The sequence below is a fragment of the Suricata suricatta genome, chromosome 2 (genome assembly GCF_006229205.1).
Source record: "Suricata suricatta isolate VVHF042 chromosome 2, meerkat_22Aug2017_6uvM2_HiC, whole genome shotgun sequence".
Taxonomy (NCBI): Eukaryota; Metazoa; Chordata; class Mammalia; order Carnivora; family Herpestidae; genus Suricata; species Suricata suricatta.
In genome coordinates, this window is record NC_043701.1 from 79382373 (window position 1) to 79402965 (window position 20593).

At 36.9% G+C, this 20593-nt stretch overlaps 1 protein-coding gene across 1 annotated transcript in view; it reads left to right on the forward strand.

Moving 5' to 3' along the window:
* VPS50 (VPS50 subunit of EARP/GARPII complex) overlaps positions 1 to 20379 on the forward strand; it is a 131793-nt gene extending 111414 nt beyond the window's left edge. The window contains exons 22-28 of the mRNA XM_029929148.1: positions 1469 to 1549; positions 9159 to 9307; positions 10636 to 10732; positions 11748 to 11906; positions 14395 to 14516; positions 16287 to 16476; positions 19646 to 20379. Coding sequence (XP_029785008.1) covers positions 1469 to 1549; positions 9159 to 9307; positions 10636 to 10732; positions 11748 to 11906; positions 14395 to 14516; positions 16287 to 16476; positions 19646 to 19765 — 918 coding nt within the window. The 3' untranslated portion in view covers positions 19766 to 20379. The remainder of the gene's footprint in view (positions 1 to 1468; positions 1550 to 9158; positions 9308 to 10635; positions 10733 to 11747; positions 11907 to 14394; positions 14517 to 16286; positions 16477 to 19645) is intronic.
* Positions 20380 to 20593: the final 214 nt, after the last annotated feature.

The window sequence follows — 20593 nt, forward strand, 5'->3', positions numbered from 1 at the left end:
GAAGGTTAAGTAACAACTAGTTAATCACCTAATTTCACAGCTATCTGAAGTGGCAATCATTATATAGCAGCTTATCTATGATACATTCAAGATAGATGATACAATTTATTACTTGCCCATAAGCTAAAACACAGCCTGCTTAATACCTTTCCTTAAATTCCACCTCTATACTACAATATACTTGAGGTCCATGCAAAAAAGTAGCTACCTTTTATATAGGAAATGGATGATTAAGTCTTTGGTGTTGTAAAATCAACTTCATTTATATGAAATTTTTAAAAAGGCAAAACTGTAGTGACAGAAAAATCAGGGGTTAAGGTTGGAGAGAGGAAATCAAGTACAAAGGGCATGAGGGCATTTTTCAGGGTGAGGGAAAGTCCATCTTTTGATTGTGGTAGTGGCATAAGACTGTATACATTTACCAAAATTCATCAAACTATACTTGCAATGGCTGAATTTGACTACATAAAAATAATACTCAAGTGAAAAAAGAGGGAAAATGAAATAATAAAGTTTATAAAATGTAGTGGAAATAAGATGCATTTTGAAATTACTACATAAAGTGAGTTCATGTTTCACTATACCATGCCTTTACGTAACTATTTTAGCTTTAGGATTTCTGTCACATGTTGCATAAGTAATTACTTGTTCTCATCCTATCGGATAAGAAAAGATGAGGAACAATAAATGTGTATTTGTGTCATATGTGTGTGTATGTGTATGTATGTATATGAAAGAATTAGTGAGATGATATATAGTTAACTATTAACAATGCTTTAAATTTTTTGGCTCATATAGAATTTTTTATATCTTTCTAAGTATCTATATGTATCTGTGATCACCTCTAAATTAAATTTATTTTCATCAGTTGAATCATCAGACAAGGAGGCACCTGCCTGGCTTTTCATGCTTTAACAGTCCAATGTCTCTTCTCATTTGTGTTCTTAGGATATTTATACATGCTTTGGCTTTGATGTAGTAAAGTAAATTCTATATTCTGTACTGTGAAATGTTTACTGAGGCTAATAAAAAGTTTTCTTAATTTTTGAATAAGGATTTGGGCTGTCTCTAATTTGTGTTAGAAAAATAAATTTAAAACAGTCTACATTGTTATGTTTATACATAAATCAGTCATAGTACACTAAGTATCAGAAATTTAAGTTTTATAACTAAAAATAATAACTTGTGTCAAAAAGATACTGGTGAGCTCTCTCCTGGTAAATTTATTAGATTGACAGATGCTAGTGTGACCTGTAAATGCAAATATGTGAAATATTTCTCTTGTTCCTTTAAGGGCTAAGGTTTGACCTGATGTTCTGAAATTATTAAATGTAGTTTGGAGACTTTCCAAAGACTAAGTCTCTGAATGAAAACACATTAGATATTTAACTGGAGTTAATTATAAGTTATAACATATGAAAATTATCTCCAAAGTGATATAGCATATGCCTTTCTTTTTCTTTTTCAGCTGGAATCAACAGGACTAGGCCTTAGTAGTAGTAGACTAAGAACAACTCTCAACAGAATACAAGAAAGCCTTATCGATATGGTGAGTAATCATTTGGAATTAATTCTCTGGGGTTAAATAAAATAAAAATCAACTACATATAAATGTGTGTCTGTATGTATATTGAGTGCCTGAATCCTCTGTATTACACTACCTGCTTGTAGGACGTGAATAGAGATGTCTTATAGTCTGATTGGAGAGAGAAAACTGGTCCCCATGAAAGAGTATAGATATTGGTCATACATCCAGTACAGGTCCAAAGGGAGGAAAGGTTTATGTGGAAACTTGATTTCAGAGAATGGCTAAAGGAAGAAGTAGGAGCTGTGCTCATCTTTGAAGAACAGGCAGGGGTTAGTGGGAAAAAGAAGAAAGAATAGCATTCCAATAAAGGTTCAGAAGCTGAGAAAGGGCCTTGAGGTGGGAGCAAGCCTGGCCCAAAATTTGGCCATCTTTGTGATTGGGATACTAGTATATACTGAAGAGTTGTGTTGCAGAGTGTTTAGGGCCATTTAAAAATAGCCTTGAAATTCAAGGCAGAGGCTTGGGTGTAGTTTGCTATGCAGTAAGGGGTCTGGATTCTTGACTGTTGGGTCACATGATGTAAGGCATATTTTAAGAAAATAGATTAGGCAGCAATACAGAGGTGAGCCTTTTTAGTGTTTAAGGTAACATAGGTATTTAAAATAACAATTTTTTTTTCTTGTGATGGGTCACTGTAGCCAGAGGTTTTTGTTGCTCAGGACATTTCTCTTTATCTATATTAATCTAAGAATCCTCTGATTTTTCTTTATTTCTTCACCTACCCAAATAAGCAGTCATTTTCCTCTTTTCTCATAAGCTCTGTGTTATGTGTTATGAGTATGTGTTACTCTTCTGCTATTGAAGTTTTTAGTAAAGCAATGTAATCATTTCATTCTTTTAAGAAATACTCATTGAAATAATAATTGTTTGTTGGGCATGATTATAGTGGTAGATATTCATCACTGCACAGAAGGGGTACTTCCTGCCTGGAAACTTCTATTTTATTGAGGCAGAGAGATGGATAAACAAATAGTAATATAGTATCAGATACTGAGGAGTGCTAAAAAGAAAATAAAGCAGTATGATAAGAATGGTGATCTCTGAGCAGAGATGTGAATAAAAGGAGAGAGGCATGTGCTCATGTCTTAGATGAGTGCTGATTACACAGAGGAAATGACCTATATCCATCTCTTCCATCTCCCTTATAATTTGGAGATCTTGCTCAGCACATATCTATGTATATTTTCATAGCACTTAGCTCTGCAAAGTGCATTTCTTCAGTAAACGTTCATCTAATAAATGAATAAACTCTAATCCATGAGTTTCTTGTCTCCTGGCTTCATCTGGCTTGGTTTCTTGACTTTGTTATCCATTTAATCCTGATCCTCACTTTCAGAGTCCAGGCTCCTTATTTGACCCAGCCATTTATTTACTTTTTCATTTTTGTTTTGTAAAATCCATTGGCTTCCAACCCCATTAGAAGTTTTGTGTATTTCAGTTTTTCTTCTCCCGGTTTGATACTTAGTATAACCTTGACCATCAGATCTTATTTTCCAGATCTTAGTCCACAGGTAAAGTTTTTTTGTTTCTGGTTGAAAGCCTTGAAATTGATGGACTGAATAGTCATAACCAGAAAGTCCAGAGTGGGGTGCATTTACCTCTAGAACTCATTGCTCTTAACCCAGTCTGGACTTCATGACAGTTGTAGCGATGGATTCCTTAATAATAATAATAATAATAAATAATAATACTACAGTTTTTGAAAAAGCTTGATAGGTCAAAATTTACCACTGGAGTTTTTTACTCTCACGTCTCTGCCCTCTCTATTAGTTACTAACTTATGATTGTCAAACTGCAATTCCAATTTTGACCCTTAAAGCGTGGATTTGATGTTTCAGATTTTGGCACATGGTGTGGAATGAAGTTATTATCGAGTAAACAGTGGGACCAAACGAGCTATTCTTTGAGACAAGCTGCCGCCCATCTATTGATAGCAGTGTATCAGTAGCATGTTTGACCAGTTCTGTGTTCATTGGGTAAATTCTTTCCAGAACTGGGCGTCAACTTTAGAAATGTATTTTCAAAAACCAGCTACATGCCCCCTCCTGAGTAAATAGTTAGATAGATGTGCCTGCTTTTTTCTTTGGCACCTTGTCTTTTCAAGGTATCTTTTCTTTAAGTCCTTATCCTCACCATGTCTTCAGTCAGATGGCATCTTGGCTCAGAAGACCCTGAGAACAGCCATTCCTTCTTCAGTTTGTCAGTAGTGCTGAACCCCTCCTGACAGGGCCTCTCCAGAGTCCTTACTCCTCCTACAGTAATACAGAAGCTTTTCTCGAATATTCTGTCAGTTTCCAGTGTTTTACATGTTAAATTATTATTCATACTGATAAGAACTGGTTTATTATTTTAGAAAATACATTTGTCATTTGCTAGACCTTGATTTCAGGTTTTTGTAAGCTGGTGTATTACTTTTTCTTCACTTCATTAATTTGCATCTACATTGGCAGAGAACATTAATTGGTTTCTTGCTATTCAATACATTCTTTGGCTATTAAAATAATTTATAGCCTCATCAATCTGGAACCACTAGATGGAAGTTGTATTTTTTTTTCCTGTATTTCCCCCTAGTGTTAGTTAAAATTTTAATGAGCACATTTCTGGTAATTTTATTTTTCCATGTATATCTTCTAAGTTTTGCTTCTCTTTAAACTGTAAAAGCAACATGGGATCATTACGGTTTTAAAAATGCCACCTGGAATCACTTATTATATAAATTCAATGTGAATAAGAAAACTTGACACACCAAATAGTTCAAGAAAAGGAGTCTACAGGGGAAGAGAAGAAAAGGAAGCTAATGTAGATCACTGTGAAGTTTTAGTTATCTACTGGTGATGTTAAATTGTTTGCTTTAAGATATGTGGTTATCAAATCTTCGTGCTTTGATAATAAAAATGTATTTTAAATCGGTCCAGAAAAGTCCATAAAAATGACTTCTCTTTGTGGTAGTAAATTATTAGTGGCAGAAAAGGTTACCATTTTGACTTTCACTGTGAAACTAAAGATTTTGATTAAGGCTTTATTCCTCAGAGTCTTCAAAGGGCTTTATATCTTTTCTGTATTGTAGTGGTATAATCTGAAACACTGATTCACTTTCAGAGCTTTTCCATTGATGGGTGCAGTAAGCACATACTATTTATTTATATCAGCCTGACATTTTTGTGATTCTCTTGCTCTCTTCATGCATATTTTCCTAAATGTAAACACGGGAACGTTAGCCTTTAAGCAGATAATTACCATAATTTTTATGCCTAAGATACCAGTGTTGACTAGGAACAAAGAATGGTATCCTAATGCAAACCCTTTGAAGTGGGGCCAACAATACCATTGATCTCTACAGGAATGTTTTTGTGAAAGAGCTCTGTGAGTACAGAGGGAGTTCAACACATTTGAATTGGAGGTAGGTAAGGAGGTAGTAGGTGAGTGCTAATGGCCTTTCCCGTCATACCCAGAGATGAACTGAATTTCTCTCAGGCTACAGATATGTCCTCTTAATGCCTTCTAGCACCACCTCCCTTTTCTGTCTAAATTAACTAGTTGATACCTACATTCACAGAAACCTTTATTTTTTTAATAAATAAAAAAAATATATATATATATATGATGATAACTAATCATAAAAGAATGAAACTCAGAAGTAACTCTGCTGTTACAAATGTGTGGTATTTATGGTTTTCCAGAAGCTCTTTTGAGTTTGAGATTGTGCAATATTGGCAGAAAGTTCATGTCCATTTTTTGTCAGTTTAATTACAAAATATTTTAAAAGAGCGTGTGTTTGATGCCTCGAATATGCTTGTGGAGTATAATACTCCACGTTTCTACTCATATAAACATAGAAGGAAGCTTATCTGTGCTCATTTAACCTGTACAGCTTTTATACATTCTGAGTAGCTGTTAGCTTCTGATTTAACCTCTTTCCGTAGGGAACTCATCACCCTTCTTGCTATAGACTTCTGCTTTGTTGTGATGCAGCCAGATCTACCTCTCTGAAGGCCATTTTCTGTTACCTGTTTCTACTCCATTGGGGCCACTTTGGCTAGCTTAGCCATCTTGCCCAAGTGAGTGATCTCTTTGCCCAATTTCTATATTTTTCTTGTTTCAAGGTTTCAGTTCTTCTCCTTACCATCTGTTGACTTGTTCTGAGATGGATATTCACAACTCTGAACTACGAAGAAAATACAGAATATTATAGGAGGTATTGGAAGTAGATGGAAGGCAAGGAGCTATGTGAGGAGGGTGGGAGATTCAAGGGATACAGGATAGTTGGATAGCTAATCTTTATTATTAAGTCAGCCCACAAACACATAATGGGTGCTGAGATACTTTGTGGAACACCAATGGATTGGCCTTCTGGTAAAAGAGGCACATAAGAAATGAGTGAATATCCAGTTTAATGTCAGATTGTGTCAGGAATTACAAAGAACTAGGAAAGGGTAGAAAGAGGAGAAAAAGGGTATGTGTTTGTGTAGGTAAGTACAGAAGGCCTTCTGGGAAGGCAACATTGAAATAGGTTCCTGAAGGAAGAAATAGAGGAGTGAGCCACCGGAATGAGAATTCATTTATTTAAGAAACATTTATTTAATGCTAATTTATTGAACACTTTATATATGACACCAGACCCTGTCTAGGAGTTGAGGATACACTTTTGGTGGAGATTTGAGAATCAGATAAAACCCCCTACTCGTGTGCAAATTCTTTTCTGATAGAGAGGGAATATTTTGGGGAGAAATATTTCAGGTGGAGGGAACAAGGAATGCAAAGGCCCTGAGGTGGGACCATGCTTGGCCTATTCCAGAAGCATCACAGAGGTGGGTATAACTAGAATGAAGCAAGGAAGAGGGTTGGTGATAGATGAAACGAAAGAGGTAGCCAGAGCCTAAATCATGTAGAGCTTTTGGATTTTACTCCAAGTAAAACAGGAAGCAATTAAAGACCTTTAAGCAGAAGAGCTGAAATGAGGTAAAAGAGAATTATTTTGGCTACAATGTATAACAGTGAAGGAGAGCTATGAGGGGGCTTATCCCAAAGTATTAGTGGAAGAAATAGTGAAACAGGATCAGATTCTGGATCTGTTTTGAAGGTAGACCCGTCCAGATCTGTTGATGGATTAGAAGTGGGATATAACTCTGAAAGGAGTCAATGAGGACACCTAACTTCTGGAGAATGGAAGTGCCATTACTGTAGATGGATAAGACTTTTAGGAGGAACACCTTTGAGGTCAGTTTTCAGATATGTTAAATGCACCCCAGGTAAGAAAGAGGTCAGGGCTAGCATGTACATTTTGAGCTCCTGGCATGTGACTGATATTTAAACTGAGAGATGAAATCCATCTAGGGAGTAGAGTGTGAGAGAAGTCTTAGGACTGAACTCTCGGACACTCTGCTGTTTAATGGTCAGGGAGAGGAGGACAAACCAGCAAAGCAGTCTGAGAAATGGCTGGTGACACAGGAGAAAAGCTAGAAGGGTATGGTGCTCTGGAAACTGAGTGAAGAAAGTTTTTCAAGATTAGCCATGTAGGATGCTACAGTAGGTTAAATAAAATGGATATTCAGAGTTGTATTGGATTTGGTCATAGGATGCCACTGGGGACCTTGATAACTGTTTCTTTGGACTCGCAGACAAAAGCCTGATTGTAATGGGCTTGAAAGAGAATAAGAGGAAAGGAAGTAAAGACTATCTTATCTCCATCAATTAAACTATTAGAGGACCTGCTAATGCCAGGAGGCATACCGAGGTCTTCAGATATAAAGAAGATGAAATTGGTCCCAGCCCTCCAAGTACTCACAGAGAATTGGAAGGGTCAGGAAACAACAATTGACCAAGTGCACTTTACGCCGTATGTGTAAAAACAGACATTAAGTGTGTTCTTATGTATGTTCTTAACACAGAAAGATACTAATTCTTCTTGGGAAATTGAGAAAGTTCTAGAAAGGAAGTGAATATGACCTCACACTTGAGAAATGAGGAGGAGAGAGCTAGGAAGATAAGAAGAGAGCTGGTAAGACAAGAGTGTCAGAGGACAGGTGCAGCAAGTTCACTGCGGCTAGACCTTAGGGGCAAAATGACCTGGAAGTGAGGCCGGCAGGGCACCTGGTATCCCCATAAGGAGCAATATCATGGTGACGGTTCAGGCTTTTTTTCTGTAAGGAGTGGATAGTCCGTTGAGACTTGTAAACTGGAGAGTGGTATGATCATGTCTCCTTTTTAGAAAGATCATTTGAATATTCTAAAAATATCAACCAGTGAACTGTATGCAAAGTGGAGTGGAAATAGGAAAAGCTAGAGGCAGAGTCTGTATCTGGGGACTGTTAGTCCAGGTAAGAATGCTGAGACGCCTTGGTCCTGATGAAGCAGGTGAGAGGAAGAAACAGACATGAGAGGTGTGTGCTTAGGCATGATGGAGGGGAGGCATGAATGATTCTAAGCTTTCTCACTTGGACAGTCTGGTAGATGATGATTTAAATGACCATAGGCATTAAATGGCACAGGCAGCCAGTTGGTACCAAATAGTATGTAATTTTGTGTGTGTGTATGTACGTGTGTGTCTGCGTGTGTGTGCACAGGCACAAGCAGGAATGGAGTGATTATTTTCTTTTTTAGTAGAAGGAAATAAATAATGGAGTGGTGACATTGATTAACTTGCATAGTTTCTTAATCCTGATCCTCCCTTAGAGAAAGAACAGTTGTTCCCAAAATAACTTTTAAATGCTAATTGAGTAATTAGAGATTGAAAAGAAACAATATTTTTAGTAGAAGATATAAAGAAGTTATAAAAAAGAACTAAAGAAGAATAAAACCATTTTCTAACTTGGAAGGTTTTATAATGTTTTAGTTCCATTTTGCTAAATTTATAAGCCTGTTATGCTCCCACTGATAAGGCAAGTGTCGGGAGATTGGTGACTATGTAATTGATTTATGAAGTAACCTAGGTTTCCATTTTGTACACGTTTAGATTTGTTTGTATACAAATTCTGTGCAATAATTTTCTTTGAGGATCTTTTAAAGCTCAATACACTCTGCTCTCCGGGCACCCCTTTCTTTTATTCCCATTAACTGTCTATCTTCCTTCTCATCACCAGTGTGACTACAGACTTCTACAATACTGTTAGCTCAGTTTCAGTTCGTGAGTGCATTCTAGTCCTGTCTTCTGGAAATCATATCAGAGTTAACCTTAATTAAAGTTTGGATATGAAATGGTTAATGACACCATGATTTTTTAATGTTCCAGTTTGATGATCCTCAAGAGACAGTCTCTCTTTCCTCATTTACATGTTCTTGAAGGGCATCTCACGGTTGTCTCTGTGAAACATCTGCCAGTTCACACAGATTTCTTTTGTTGGCCGACTTTAGGTCATGCACAGATAATAGCCATTGAATTGGATCATATTCACTTAGTATAAAAAGGAAATTTCCAGTAGTTAGAAAAGATAAAAGAAGGAAAAGAACAGAGACTAAATGATTAATATGTATGCCTACGAGTATTTTAACTACAGGTCCAGTTTTGTAAAATCACATGGTTTACTATTAGATTTGCTTTCAGGCTGTGTGTGTACTTGTGTTGTGTTTTCAGGAAGTTTCAGCAGATCCTACTGCCACACTCACAGCTGCAGAAGAGAGAAAGGAGAAGGTACCCAGCCCACACCTCAGTCACCTCGTGGTATTGACATCTGGGGATACGTTATATGGGTTGGCGGAAAGAGTGGTTGCCACAGAATCCTTGTAAGTTGTTAAAAACCGTTGCTTTACCATTATGCACTTAAGAAAAGCTTAAAAGTAAGCATTGCATAATTAGATTTCTAGCTGTATACATCTCCCTCCTCTGAATGTCACTTACGTATTTCTAAGAAGTATATCCTAAAATAGATTACCAATTGATTTTTAAAACTGCATGATTGGTTTTCAATTCTGTAAATGAAAGAAGGGAAATCTTTTAGGTTTCAGTCTTTAGCAACATGATCCTTGTTGTAAAGTAAAACTTTAAAAAAAACATGTTATAGTATACTTTATATTTTCCTATCGAATTGTGATTCTAGAGAAACTGTAGTTACATTGTTAGTTTAGTGGTAAATATAGTCAGCCCTTGACATCAGTGAGAATATTTCCTGACCTTTAAGAATTCCTTGATTTTTTTAATAGTTTATTGTTAAATTGGTTTCCATATAACACCCAGTGCTCTTCCCACAAGTGCCCTCCTCCATTGCCACCACCTCCCTTCTCCCTCCCCCTTCCCCCTTCAACCCTCATTCTTTTTCAGTATTCAATAGTCTCTCAGGTTTTGTGTCCCTCTCTTTCCCCAACTCTCTTTCCCCCTTGCCCTCCCCATGATCCTCCATTAGGTTTCTCCTGTTAGACCTATGAATGCAAACATATGGTATCTGTCCTTAATTCCTCGATTTTTAATACAGTTAAAGCATATGACTTCTTCCATAAAATGTAGTCCAGTATAACTTGAGTTTTTGTGTACATAACAAAAAGTAGAGAAAATTTGGGTAGCTGCTGGCAGTCCTCCAGACAAATGACTCCCACTCTTGCACACACAGCCTCCTGACCAGAAGTTCACATGTATGTCTCACACACACAACCTCCTGACTGGAAGTTCACATGTATGTCTCAGCCAAGTTACCGTTTGTCACGTGAGGTTACTTCCGAGAAGTGTGAGATGTTAAGTCTGTGAATTCAGGGATCTGTTTTGTATAATTAAATAGGATCTTTATAAGAAATCCTTTCAAAGAATACTGTTGCATTTTTTCTTCAGTCTTTAATGTGAACTTTGCCCCTGTCTCACAGCATAGCAGCATAGCTCTTCACTTTGTGGTTTTCAGAGTAATTTTTGAAGTCCCTCCTTTTGTACCTCTGCTCACATTCAGTGATAAGCTCAGCGTTAAGTTTTGGGTAGGTTGTAGATGAGCTAATATGAGGTAGTTCACTAAAATGGGAAAGAATTTTAATGTTTAAACTTTTGCTTACATATCTTAAGGGTTACAAAAGTAGTGACAGGCTCTGGATCCTGTCCTCCACTTACACGGTGGGTTATTTGTTCCCCTTAGGGTGTTCTTGGCTGAACAGTTTGAGTTTCTTCAGCCCCATCTGGATGCTGTGATGCCTGCAGTCAAAAAGCCCTTTCTTCAGCAGTTTTACTCTCAGGTCAGAGATGGTCTTGGATCTCATTTCAACTGTGAGCAAGATAAGATTGTCATACATGATTTCAGGTGTTTTAGCCAATCTCCATATTCCAGGAGAGTGATTAGAATATATTTATTCATTCATGAATTCATGCATTAAATATGTACTGAGTACTCATACAACTTTTAGTCTAATGAGAGAGAAGGAGAGAGAGAGAGCCCATCAAAACTATGTTTACAATAAAGTATGATAAGGGGAAGGAAACAGCACAGGCTGTTTAACCTTGGCTGGGGGAGGAAAGGAGGCGTGGGTGGGAAAAGATTGTCTAGAAAGCGTGTCTGGAGGTAGGGATGTTTAAATCAGACCAGCCAGGTACATCGGGAGGATATTCCAAACCAAGGGAATGGCTTACATGAAGATCAGCTGGTGAGAGCACAGTACATGTAAGCAGCTGAAGAAAACGCAAATTGTCAGAGCAGAGCAGAGGGCTCGCGATGAGAAAGATGGCTGGGGTAATCAGCAGGAGCCACATGGGGCAAAGGGCTTTCAGCCAGGAGTGGACTTTATTGTGAGGGTTCTGGGAAGGTCCTGGAGGATTTGAAACCGGTAAGTGGTGCGGTCAGTGTGTGTGTTAGAAAGAGTAGTTGGCGTCGGTAGATGGTAATCCTACAGGCCGGGAGACCGGCTTGCAGGCTGTTACAGAAATACAGTTGAGAGATGAAAAAATCTTGAGATGGGGCAGTTGGAGTAGAAATGGAGAGAAGTGCAAAAATTTGAGAAATATTTTCTAGTCTCCATGAAAATCTCTGGTTCTTTATAGTTGTAGTATCAATGGCCTCCACTGTATGTCTCACAATTATGTTCTGAGTAAGACCTCTGCCTACTAACTAAAGTGTTTTCATAATTGAAATCTCCAGATATCCAGTGTTTTATTTTTAAAAGTGCATATACTAGAAGTAGGCACAAAATATTTTTGGTAAATCTAAGACTTTTAGAGAATATGTTTCATTTTTTATTTCTGTGAAATTTCTTTCAGACAGTCTCAACTGCCAGTGAACTACGCAAGCCAATTTATTGGATTGTAGCTGGTAAAGCTATTGATTACGAACAGATGCTGCTCCTAATGGCTAATGTGAAGTGGGATGTGAAAGAAATTATGTCACAGCACAACATATATGTGGATGCCCTGCTGAAGGCAAGTATGTGGGAGCGTCTTTGTCAAAGCGGAGTCTACAAGGAGAACTACTCCACTCATTGCAGTCGCCCTGAGGTAGTGGGGTTACAGTGTTAGCGCATTTCTAGCATCATGATATGAAAGCCCCTGAACTGGAATAGACTTGCTTTTCAAATTTGGTGTTCTGTCTGACCCAAGAATACTATGTAGATGTTTTGGTTTTGCTCACTAATTTCCCATCTTGAATGAGAGTTTGGCATGTCTTGGCTCACTTTCACATTATGTAATTTCAGTAACCATGACCGTGGTGACAAGATATTTCTATTTAATTAGAAGATATTTCTGTGCTTGTGCAGATTTAGCAGCAAGGAACCAGGCCCTTGATTACTCTAGGTTGCTTTTTTTTTCTCCAGAATCACATTACTTTTGCAATGTGTCCTGCAAACATCTTTGCATTTAAAACTTAAATTTAAAAGTTTTCTGGAAAGAATTGTACACTTTTTGTCATTTATGCATCAAGAGATACTTGTAGGTCACCTGACCTGTGCTACACACTAATCTAGGGGCTGAGAGTATAGTTGGGAATTAAAGAACTTACATGCCCTCAAGGAATTTATATGCCCATATAGAGATAGCAGTAAAGACATAAAGGAAGGTAAGACGTGTCAGATGATGAATAGTCCTGTGAAAAAGTAAATAAGCAGCCGAAATGGGATACAGAGTAGCAGGGTGTGGGGTGGGGGTGGAGGTGGTAATCCTGTTTATGTACTTGTGGTCACAGGAGGATCCTGATAAGGGGAGAGCTGTGGAGAGGCCCAGAGGAAGCAAGGAGATGAGGCCTGCGGTGTCTGAGGCAAGGAAAGGGCATCTGAGGAAATGGAAACCACTTTCAGGAAAGATCGGTTTTTCATATTTGTCAGTTGAGTTCGAGCCCCTCATTGGACTCTGTGCTGACACTCAGAGCCTGGAGCCTGCTTCAGATTCTGTGTCTCCCTCCCTCTCTGGCCCTCCCCTGCTCACACTCTGTCTCCCTCTCAAAAGTAAATAAACACTTAAAAATTACATTAAAAACTTAAAAAATGATATTAATGAAAAAGTACTGAATCAAGACTCTGGACAGCTAAAGCAGAGTTTAGTGAAGAAGGATGAATGCGTAATGTCTGCTAGATTCATAAAACAAAAAGGATGAAGAACCATTGTTTATTTAACTTTGATTTTCAAAAGTAAGCATAGTGGATTGCAGTTTACTTTTTCATAAATAACTAAAAACAATTAATTGTCAAAAGTAAATCATCAAAAAGATTGTGATTAGCAAAGGGATAACAAGTAATCATGTAGTAGCCTGACTGGTGATGATTAGATTCCTTTTCCTCCTGTGTGTTATTAGAATATTTGAACACATGTCACTCTTGACTTATTAAGCATTGTGTGGTTGCTGTTTTGAGGAAACTGAAGGAAAAATGTTGTTTTAAGCCTTGTTATATTTATTTGAAATATATTGTCAAGGAAGCATCTATAGCATTTACTTTTGTAAATGAACATATTTAGATGATAATAGTTTAAAGAAACTAGAAATATATGTAATGAAGGGTAAACCATTTGCTTTCATATAATAGTTAGAATTTGTCTAAATTAGTCACATGTATTTTTATTTTTTGTACAGTGGTATCACAAAAGTTACTAATAAGTAATAAAAAATATTCAGTTTTTCTGTAGGAAACTAGAATTGTTTTTATTTTATTTTTTTCCTTTGTACTAAAAACTTGTAGCTATCACATAACTTTCAAATCATTCAGAATATAATAATTTATTTACATTTAAAAATGTTTAGGAAAGAGAATAATTTTTCCTATTGCTCTCTAAGGATTACATATTACAAATGGTTCATAGTTCACTCTGAGTTGAAAGCTTTTAAAACATTTTTTTAAACTGAGTTTCTGGGGCGCCTGGGTGGCTCATTCAGCTAAGCATCCAACTTCGGCTCAGGTCATGATCTCACGGTTCGTGGGTTAAGCCCCTCATTGGGCTCTGTGCAGACAGCTCAGAGCCTGGAGCCTGCTTTGGATTTTGTGTGTCTCTCTCTGTCCTTCCTCCATTCACAGTATCTCTCTCAAAAATAAATGAAAAAACATTAAAAAAGTTAAACTGGGTTTCTTGAGATAACTTTAAAGATTTTTGAGGTTATTAAACTCGTTTAGTCCATACCAATAGTCACAGAAAAATTTGAGATGAAGAAGCATTTGAACATTGGTAGCATTGTTTAATCTGCTAATGACACTTATTTCCTTTGACATGAAATGTAGTATACCCTGTATCACAACTTAGTTTATGCAGTTTGATATATTTAAAAAAAGAACCCTTCATACTAAGTCCATGTTATCTTTTGCATTCTCCCTTTTTGTTTTACTTAGTTTGAGTCTTTCTAAATCTTCTTCTCTGCCAGTGAGATGGGAAAGCAATGTGGCATTATAATTATATTCACATATGGCCATGATTTTTGTCTCCTTAGGAATTTGAGCAGTTTAACAGGAGGTTAAATGAGGTTTCTAAGAGAGTTCGTATACCTCTGCCCGTGTCTAATATACTTTGGGAACACTGTATACGGCTGGCCAATAGAACTATTGTGGAAGGGTAAGTTTTCATGAAAGCATTATCTGAGTCTTCAGTGATAAATCATAATCTATAGATAATATTGTGTATTATCACTACTGGAGAGAATATGTAGAGAAAGTCATAAATAATAGTAAATATAATCCTAAATAATTCAGGTTTGACTTTAGAACATAATTGAAGAAAATTGAAGAAACTTAAAACCCCACTGTGGCTCTTCTGTCTGTACTTTCTTTTCTCTGTGGTGACCTAGAACCAGCTAGTAGAGGAGCATGGAAAGCAGCATCTAATGGTTATCTGAAAGTTAAACTCATAACAGTCATTATTTCTTAATAATGTAATTATGATGATGATTATACATAACATTTATTGAGCACTGTGTGTCATTTACTGGATCAAGCACTTGAAAGGATTATATCACCAAATCCTAACTAACATAAACTCTTTGATAGAAGAGTTTCTCTCTGTTTTATCAAGGAGAAAATCTAGCTACAGAAATTGAGGCTTGCAGAGGTTAAATAACTTATCCAGAGTCACACAGTTTTCAAACACCGAGAAGGTTTATGAACTTGATTTTCTGATGACCAAGTCAGTCCCCCTAACCACTGTCTGTTAATGATATCATTATATCATTGTAAACTATGTACATCTTTTATATGTTGAGTTTAAAGATCTATCTGTACTAATTTTCCCAGTTAGAAACTATGGGTGTGTCTAGGAACACAGACTCTCTGGAAAGCAATCTGCTATCTCGAAGACCATTCATGTGGTCTGGAGTTGCACATCAAGTGAATTTCCACATTATTGTTTATCTGATTTCAGTTCTTTGTTACAGAGAACAAAGTCTTAGAGAATGGGAAGGTGACAGTGACAAGCTGACAAGTTTTGGCACTCTGTATTGAAAAATCAACAGTGCTGTATGTCACAGAATGGCTCTGTGTCAACAGTCATGATTGGACAGTATTTTTAATAAATTTATTTAATAAAGTAGAAAAGTGAAGATTTTATTTCTGTGTGAAACACTTTTTATTATTAAAAGAAAAAAAAGCCTGGTCACTTCAAATAATATGTGCGTTAGTTTCCTTGAAGATTTCCTTAGGGAAGTACCGCATTCCTAGGGTTGGATATTATTGAAGGAATGCGACTCTGACTTATGAGTAATAAAATGTTGTACTCTAAGGGTTAATACATTTATTCTTATTACTATTCCACCTTAGAACACAGTTTTTCAGTACTGTCGGGTGTCACAATAAACCTATGAAGTGTTTTATTATGAAAAGTATGTATGTACCCTTTCTTTGCTCAGATGCTCACATGTTTCTCTTGTTTGTGCACTGTTCATAGGGGAATTATTACATTTGTTTCCTTTGCACCCAGTAGTTATTATTGAACAGTTTTATGAAACTAAGATTACTTTGGAGTATTCATAGTTTAGTTTTTATAAATAATTCTTGGCAGCCAAATTTACTGGAATATCAGTATAACCTTCTTACAGATGATTATGTTAGTTGACTGGGGAACCGCCATCTGGAGAGCCACAAAGAACTTTGGAAGTTATTTGATCTTTATGCTTTGGAAATGAGGAAACTGAGGCCCCGTAGGTAAAATGACTACTGAGCGACAGGGTCCGAACACAAGCCAGTACTTCTGACACAGGCTCATATGTTCTTTTTCCTATATAACACTCTCATTTCTAGAGAATCTGTCCAGATATGGGTTAAAGAAAAGTTGAAGTACCTACAGATTTCTTTTCCATCCTCTGTTTTTTTTTCTTATTATTGTGTATCTTAGATATGCCAACGTCAAGAAGTGTAGTAATGAGGGTCGTGCCTTGATGCAATTGGATTTTCAACAGTTTTTAATGAAACTTGAAAAACTAACAGATATTAGACCCATTCCTGATAAAGAATTTGTGGAAACCTATATTAAAGCCTACTATCTAACCGAGAATGACATGGAACGCTGGATCAAAGAGCACAGGGTGAGAGCTGGAAAACAGTTAATTAAGTTTTTATTCCTTTTCCTTTGTGCTGTTCTTGTCTGGTATATTATATAATTCAAAATCATGAGAGTGAAATATAAAGAAACAGCCTGTTCTTTTCCATATTCACACTGTGTCTGTTCAGTGCCCTTTGCATAATCAAATCCTTTTGAGATCTTTCTGCACTGTAACAGTAATTATCTGGAAAGGTAGCCAGAGTCTGAACTTTAGCTATGTTTATCCTTCAACTGTATTGTTGGAAAAGGCTGACGTTGGTTAACATCCAGACAAATTGAAGACAGCAACACTGAAATGATTCACAAGCCTAAGTCTTTTATATAGCTTAAACCTTATAGCCCTCAACAATGACCTGGTATCATCCTGACCACACTGACATGTATTGGTGATGAATAATTTAAATATATATGTTAGTATTTAAAAGACTAAGTTTAACTTCATCCTGCATTAGACTTTGCCTTGAGTATAGATGTGATCACTTGTCTTTTGTGTGGATATACAGATAAATGGAGAAGAATACTATTTATTAAGTGTTATATTGGATCCTGAATTTTGGGCACAGTTCAACTCACCGTATATCACAGAGCATGCTTGATATGGGGACCTTTTCTGTGTGATTGTTCTGTCATTTGTCTAGGTAGGCAGTAGGCGAAGACAGATTTAATGAAAATATGGGAAGCATTAAAATTATCACCACATTTTATTCCTTTAGTAATTCTAATAGTCACATTTACTTATGCTGTAACATCATGGGTAAAAGCTAAATAAGTTTTTATTTCATTTGACTGGGTAAGGAATTATTTATATTTTATCAGCGTCATTCTGTCTAGTTTCAATACTTTAGAAAAATGAAATGAATATCAGCCTGAGTTTTGTGCAAAAGTGCCCACTGTAGGTAAGTTTCAGATCTTTAGGAGCAAAGTAGAAATGATACTATTTTCAATGATTTTGAACTATATACCAGAATTGTGGAAAATGTCACCCCTTTTAGTTGCACTGACGTGTAATACTTGAAAACCAGAATGCTAAACCAGGTGCAGATGAGCTGCTGAATGTTGTTGGAATTCATTTAGTGAAGTAAGCAGCAAACACTTTGACACTGCTACTGAGGAAGGGGTTTAGGGAAAGAATACAAGTAACTGAAGAGAGAAAGCCCAGCTCTTAGATATCCATGATTTGATGCAAGAATAATACCCATTTTGTTATTTTCTTCTTTTAATATAGTAAAGCAAAATTATTAGCCTAGTATTTTGTGAGAACTTTAGCTGGTATATGTAATTCATTGTAATTTTCTCAGGAGCTGACTGTCCTCCCTTCTGGGGAACTGCCGACAAGGTCTAGTCCAGTGCTGATGGCAGTGGATGCTTGTTCGGTGTTGACTGATAGAATTTACCAGATGCTAATAGGAGCTCTCAGAGCAGAAACACAAACTGAATCGTTTGCTGAATTTTTAATTTTTTAATTAATTGATTAATTTTTTAAATTTTTGGTGGTATTTTATATTCTTTTTAATGTTCATCTTTGAGAGAGAGTGGAGGAGGGACAGAGAGGGCAGACAGAAGATCTGAAGGGGGCTCCATGCTGACAGCAGAGAGCCCAACACGGGGCTTGAGCTCACGAACTGTGAGATCATGACCTGAGCCGAAGTTGGATGCTTAACCGACTGAGCCACCCAGCTGCCCTGCTGAATTTTTATTTTGTTTTGTTTTTATGTTTTTTATTTATTTTTGAGAGACAGAGAGACAGTGCAAGCAGGGGAGGGGCAGAGAGAGTGGGAGACACAGAATCTGAAGCAGGTTCCAGGCTCTGAGCTAGTTGTCAGCACAGAGCCCAACCAGGGCTCGAACCCACAAACTGAGATCATGACCTGAGCCGAAGCCGGACACTTAACCCACTGAGCCACCCAGGCGCCCCAACCCTGCTGAATTTTTAAAACAAACTCTGTCATATTTTAAAATTATACTCTCTTTAGTGGCTACCTCCAGTGAAGACAAATGACTTCTTAAAACATTTTTATTTATTTTGAGGGAGAGGAAGAGCAGAGGAGGTGCAGAGAGAGTGAGAGAGAGAGAGAGAGAGAAAAAATACCAAGCAGGCTCTGTGCTGTGAGCTTGGAGCCTGATGCAGGGCTCGATCTCAAAACTGAGATCATGACCTGAGCCAAAATCAACAGTTGGACACTTAACCAACTGAGCCACTCAGGTGCCCCAAACAGATGACTTTTCTTTTCTTTTAATGTTTATTTCTGAGAGAGAGCTTGAGAGAACAAGCACAAGTGGGAGGGACAGAGAGGGAGAGAGAGAATCTCAGGCAGGCTCTGTGCTGTCAGTGCAGAGCCCAGCTTGGAGCTCTGAACTCATGAACTGTGAGATCATGACCTGAGGCAAGATTAAGAGTCAGAGGCTTAACTGACTGAGTCACCAGGCATCCTGACAGATGATTTTTCTTATTAGATTTACTATAGAACTCTCTCTCCATATCTGGCTGTCCATCCTCTAGAACCAGATCAATGTGCAGACCTTTCTGATGAGTCCCTATGCATCCTCATCCTAGCAACTTATTATCTGAAATTCAGGAACCACATAGATTTGTACAGCATAAAATACTTACAGTCTTCATTTTACTTATTAGCTACAATGGCAATAGGAAGGATTAAAATCTAGTACCTTTTTGATCCTTATTACCTTACTCATTTATCATAGCTCAGAAAAGTTGTTCTGTAGTTAGAGATTTTTTTCTTCCCCCTTAAAATGTTTGCAAAATGTAGAGTTCCAGAAAATACTTACTTAGTGGCATTTATAAAATTTGGGAGGTCAGTGTATTTTAATAGCTTAATAAAGTATATCACAGAAACAAGCATAAAGTGTGTAGTCTTAAAAGTGACCAACAACATAGGCACATCAGATTACTTTGCCATATTAAAAAGATTCCAGTGCTTTCTGTTTCAAATGTATGGTTCAATATCCTTATTGTTATTACGGCTCAGTAAACAATTTGTCTTCCATGACTTAAACTATAATTTCTACTGCTTTTCACTGATTTGTAGTACCCAGTCACTATCCACTGAAACCTGAGTGTCTGTTCTTTCCTTGCATTGATCAAATACATGTCTTTCAGCATACTAAATATGGATTTTCTTTTTTTCGAGCAGGAATACTCAACGAAGCAGCTGACCAATCTGGTAAATGTTTGCCTGGGATCCCATATCAATAAGAAAGCAAGACAAAAGCTTCTAGCTGCTATAGATGATATAGACAGACCCAAAAGATAATGAACGCATTCTTTTTTCTCAATGGCATTGATCTTCTCTCAACATAGATGACATGAAAGCCAATTTTTCATGCACTCCTGACAGTTGTCTGCTAAGAAATCTCTGTGCATGTTCTTTCCAACTGGAAAGCGGAAAACACCGAAGTCTGTGTGGTATTCTCAGATGATTTTTATATGCTCTGGTCCTTCTCTTCAACTTCCAGTCTCATCTGTTGTATTATTTTTCCCCTGAAATGATATCATTGCCTTGTCATAAGTATTGTTATGTGACTGCAGTTACACATTTTACCGAAGAATGTACTGTAGGTTATACAATTAGAAGGAACGGCAACAGTACATCCATGGGTACTTTTTGGAGAATGAATTTATGTTGGTATTTTTTTTGTTTGTTTTTTGCCCTCTCTACTTGGTTCTTAAAAGCATAAATGAGAGGTTTTATGTACAGTATCTCCTAATTATGAACACTGCATGAGAATTGAAAAGTACATGTAAGCAAAATAGTTGAAAACTCAGTATGCTCTCTGTGTTTTTGAATGTCACTTTATCTCGGGGTTAATGTGGTTAAAACGGTGATTATAAATGATGAAACTGAATAAATGTTATACTCTAACACTATCAGCCTAAAGTGAGACTAAATTTTGATATTGGCAGGTAGAGTTTATGAAACCGTAATGGAATTTTTCAGTGTGTTCTAATTGTAATGGTCTTATATCCTGAAACCAATGGTGAAAAGTAACTTATTGAGGGTACTTTTCAGTGCCTGAGTAGTACACAGAATGGTGATTGTGGAATTTTTTTTTTTAATATGGGACATTTTTCCACAGAAGCT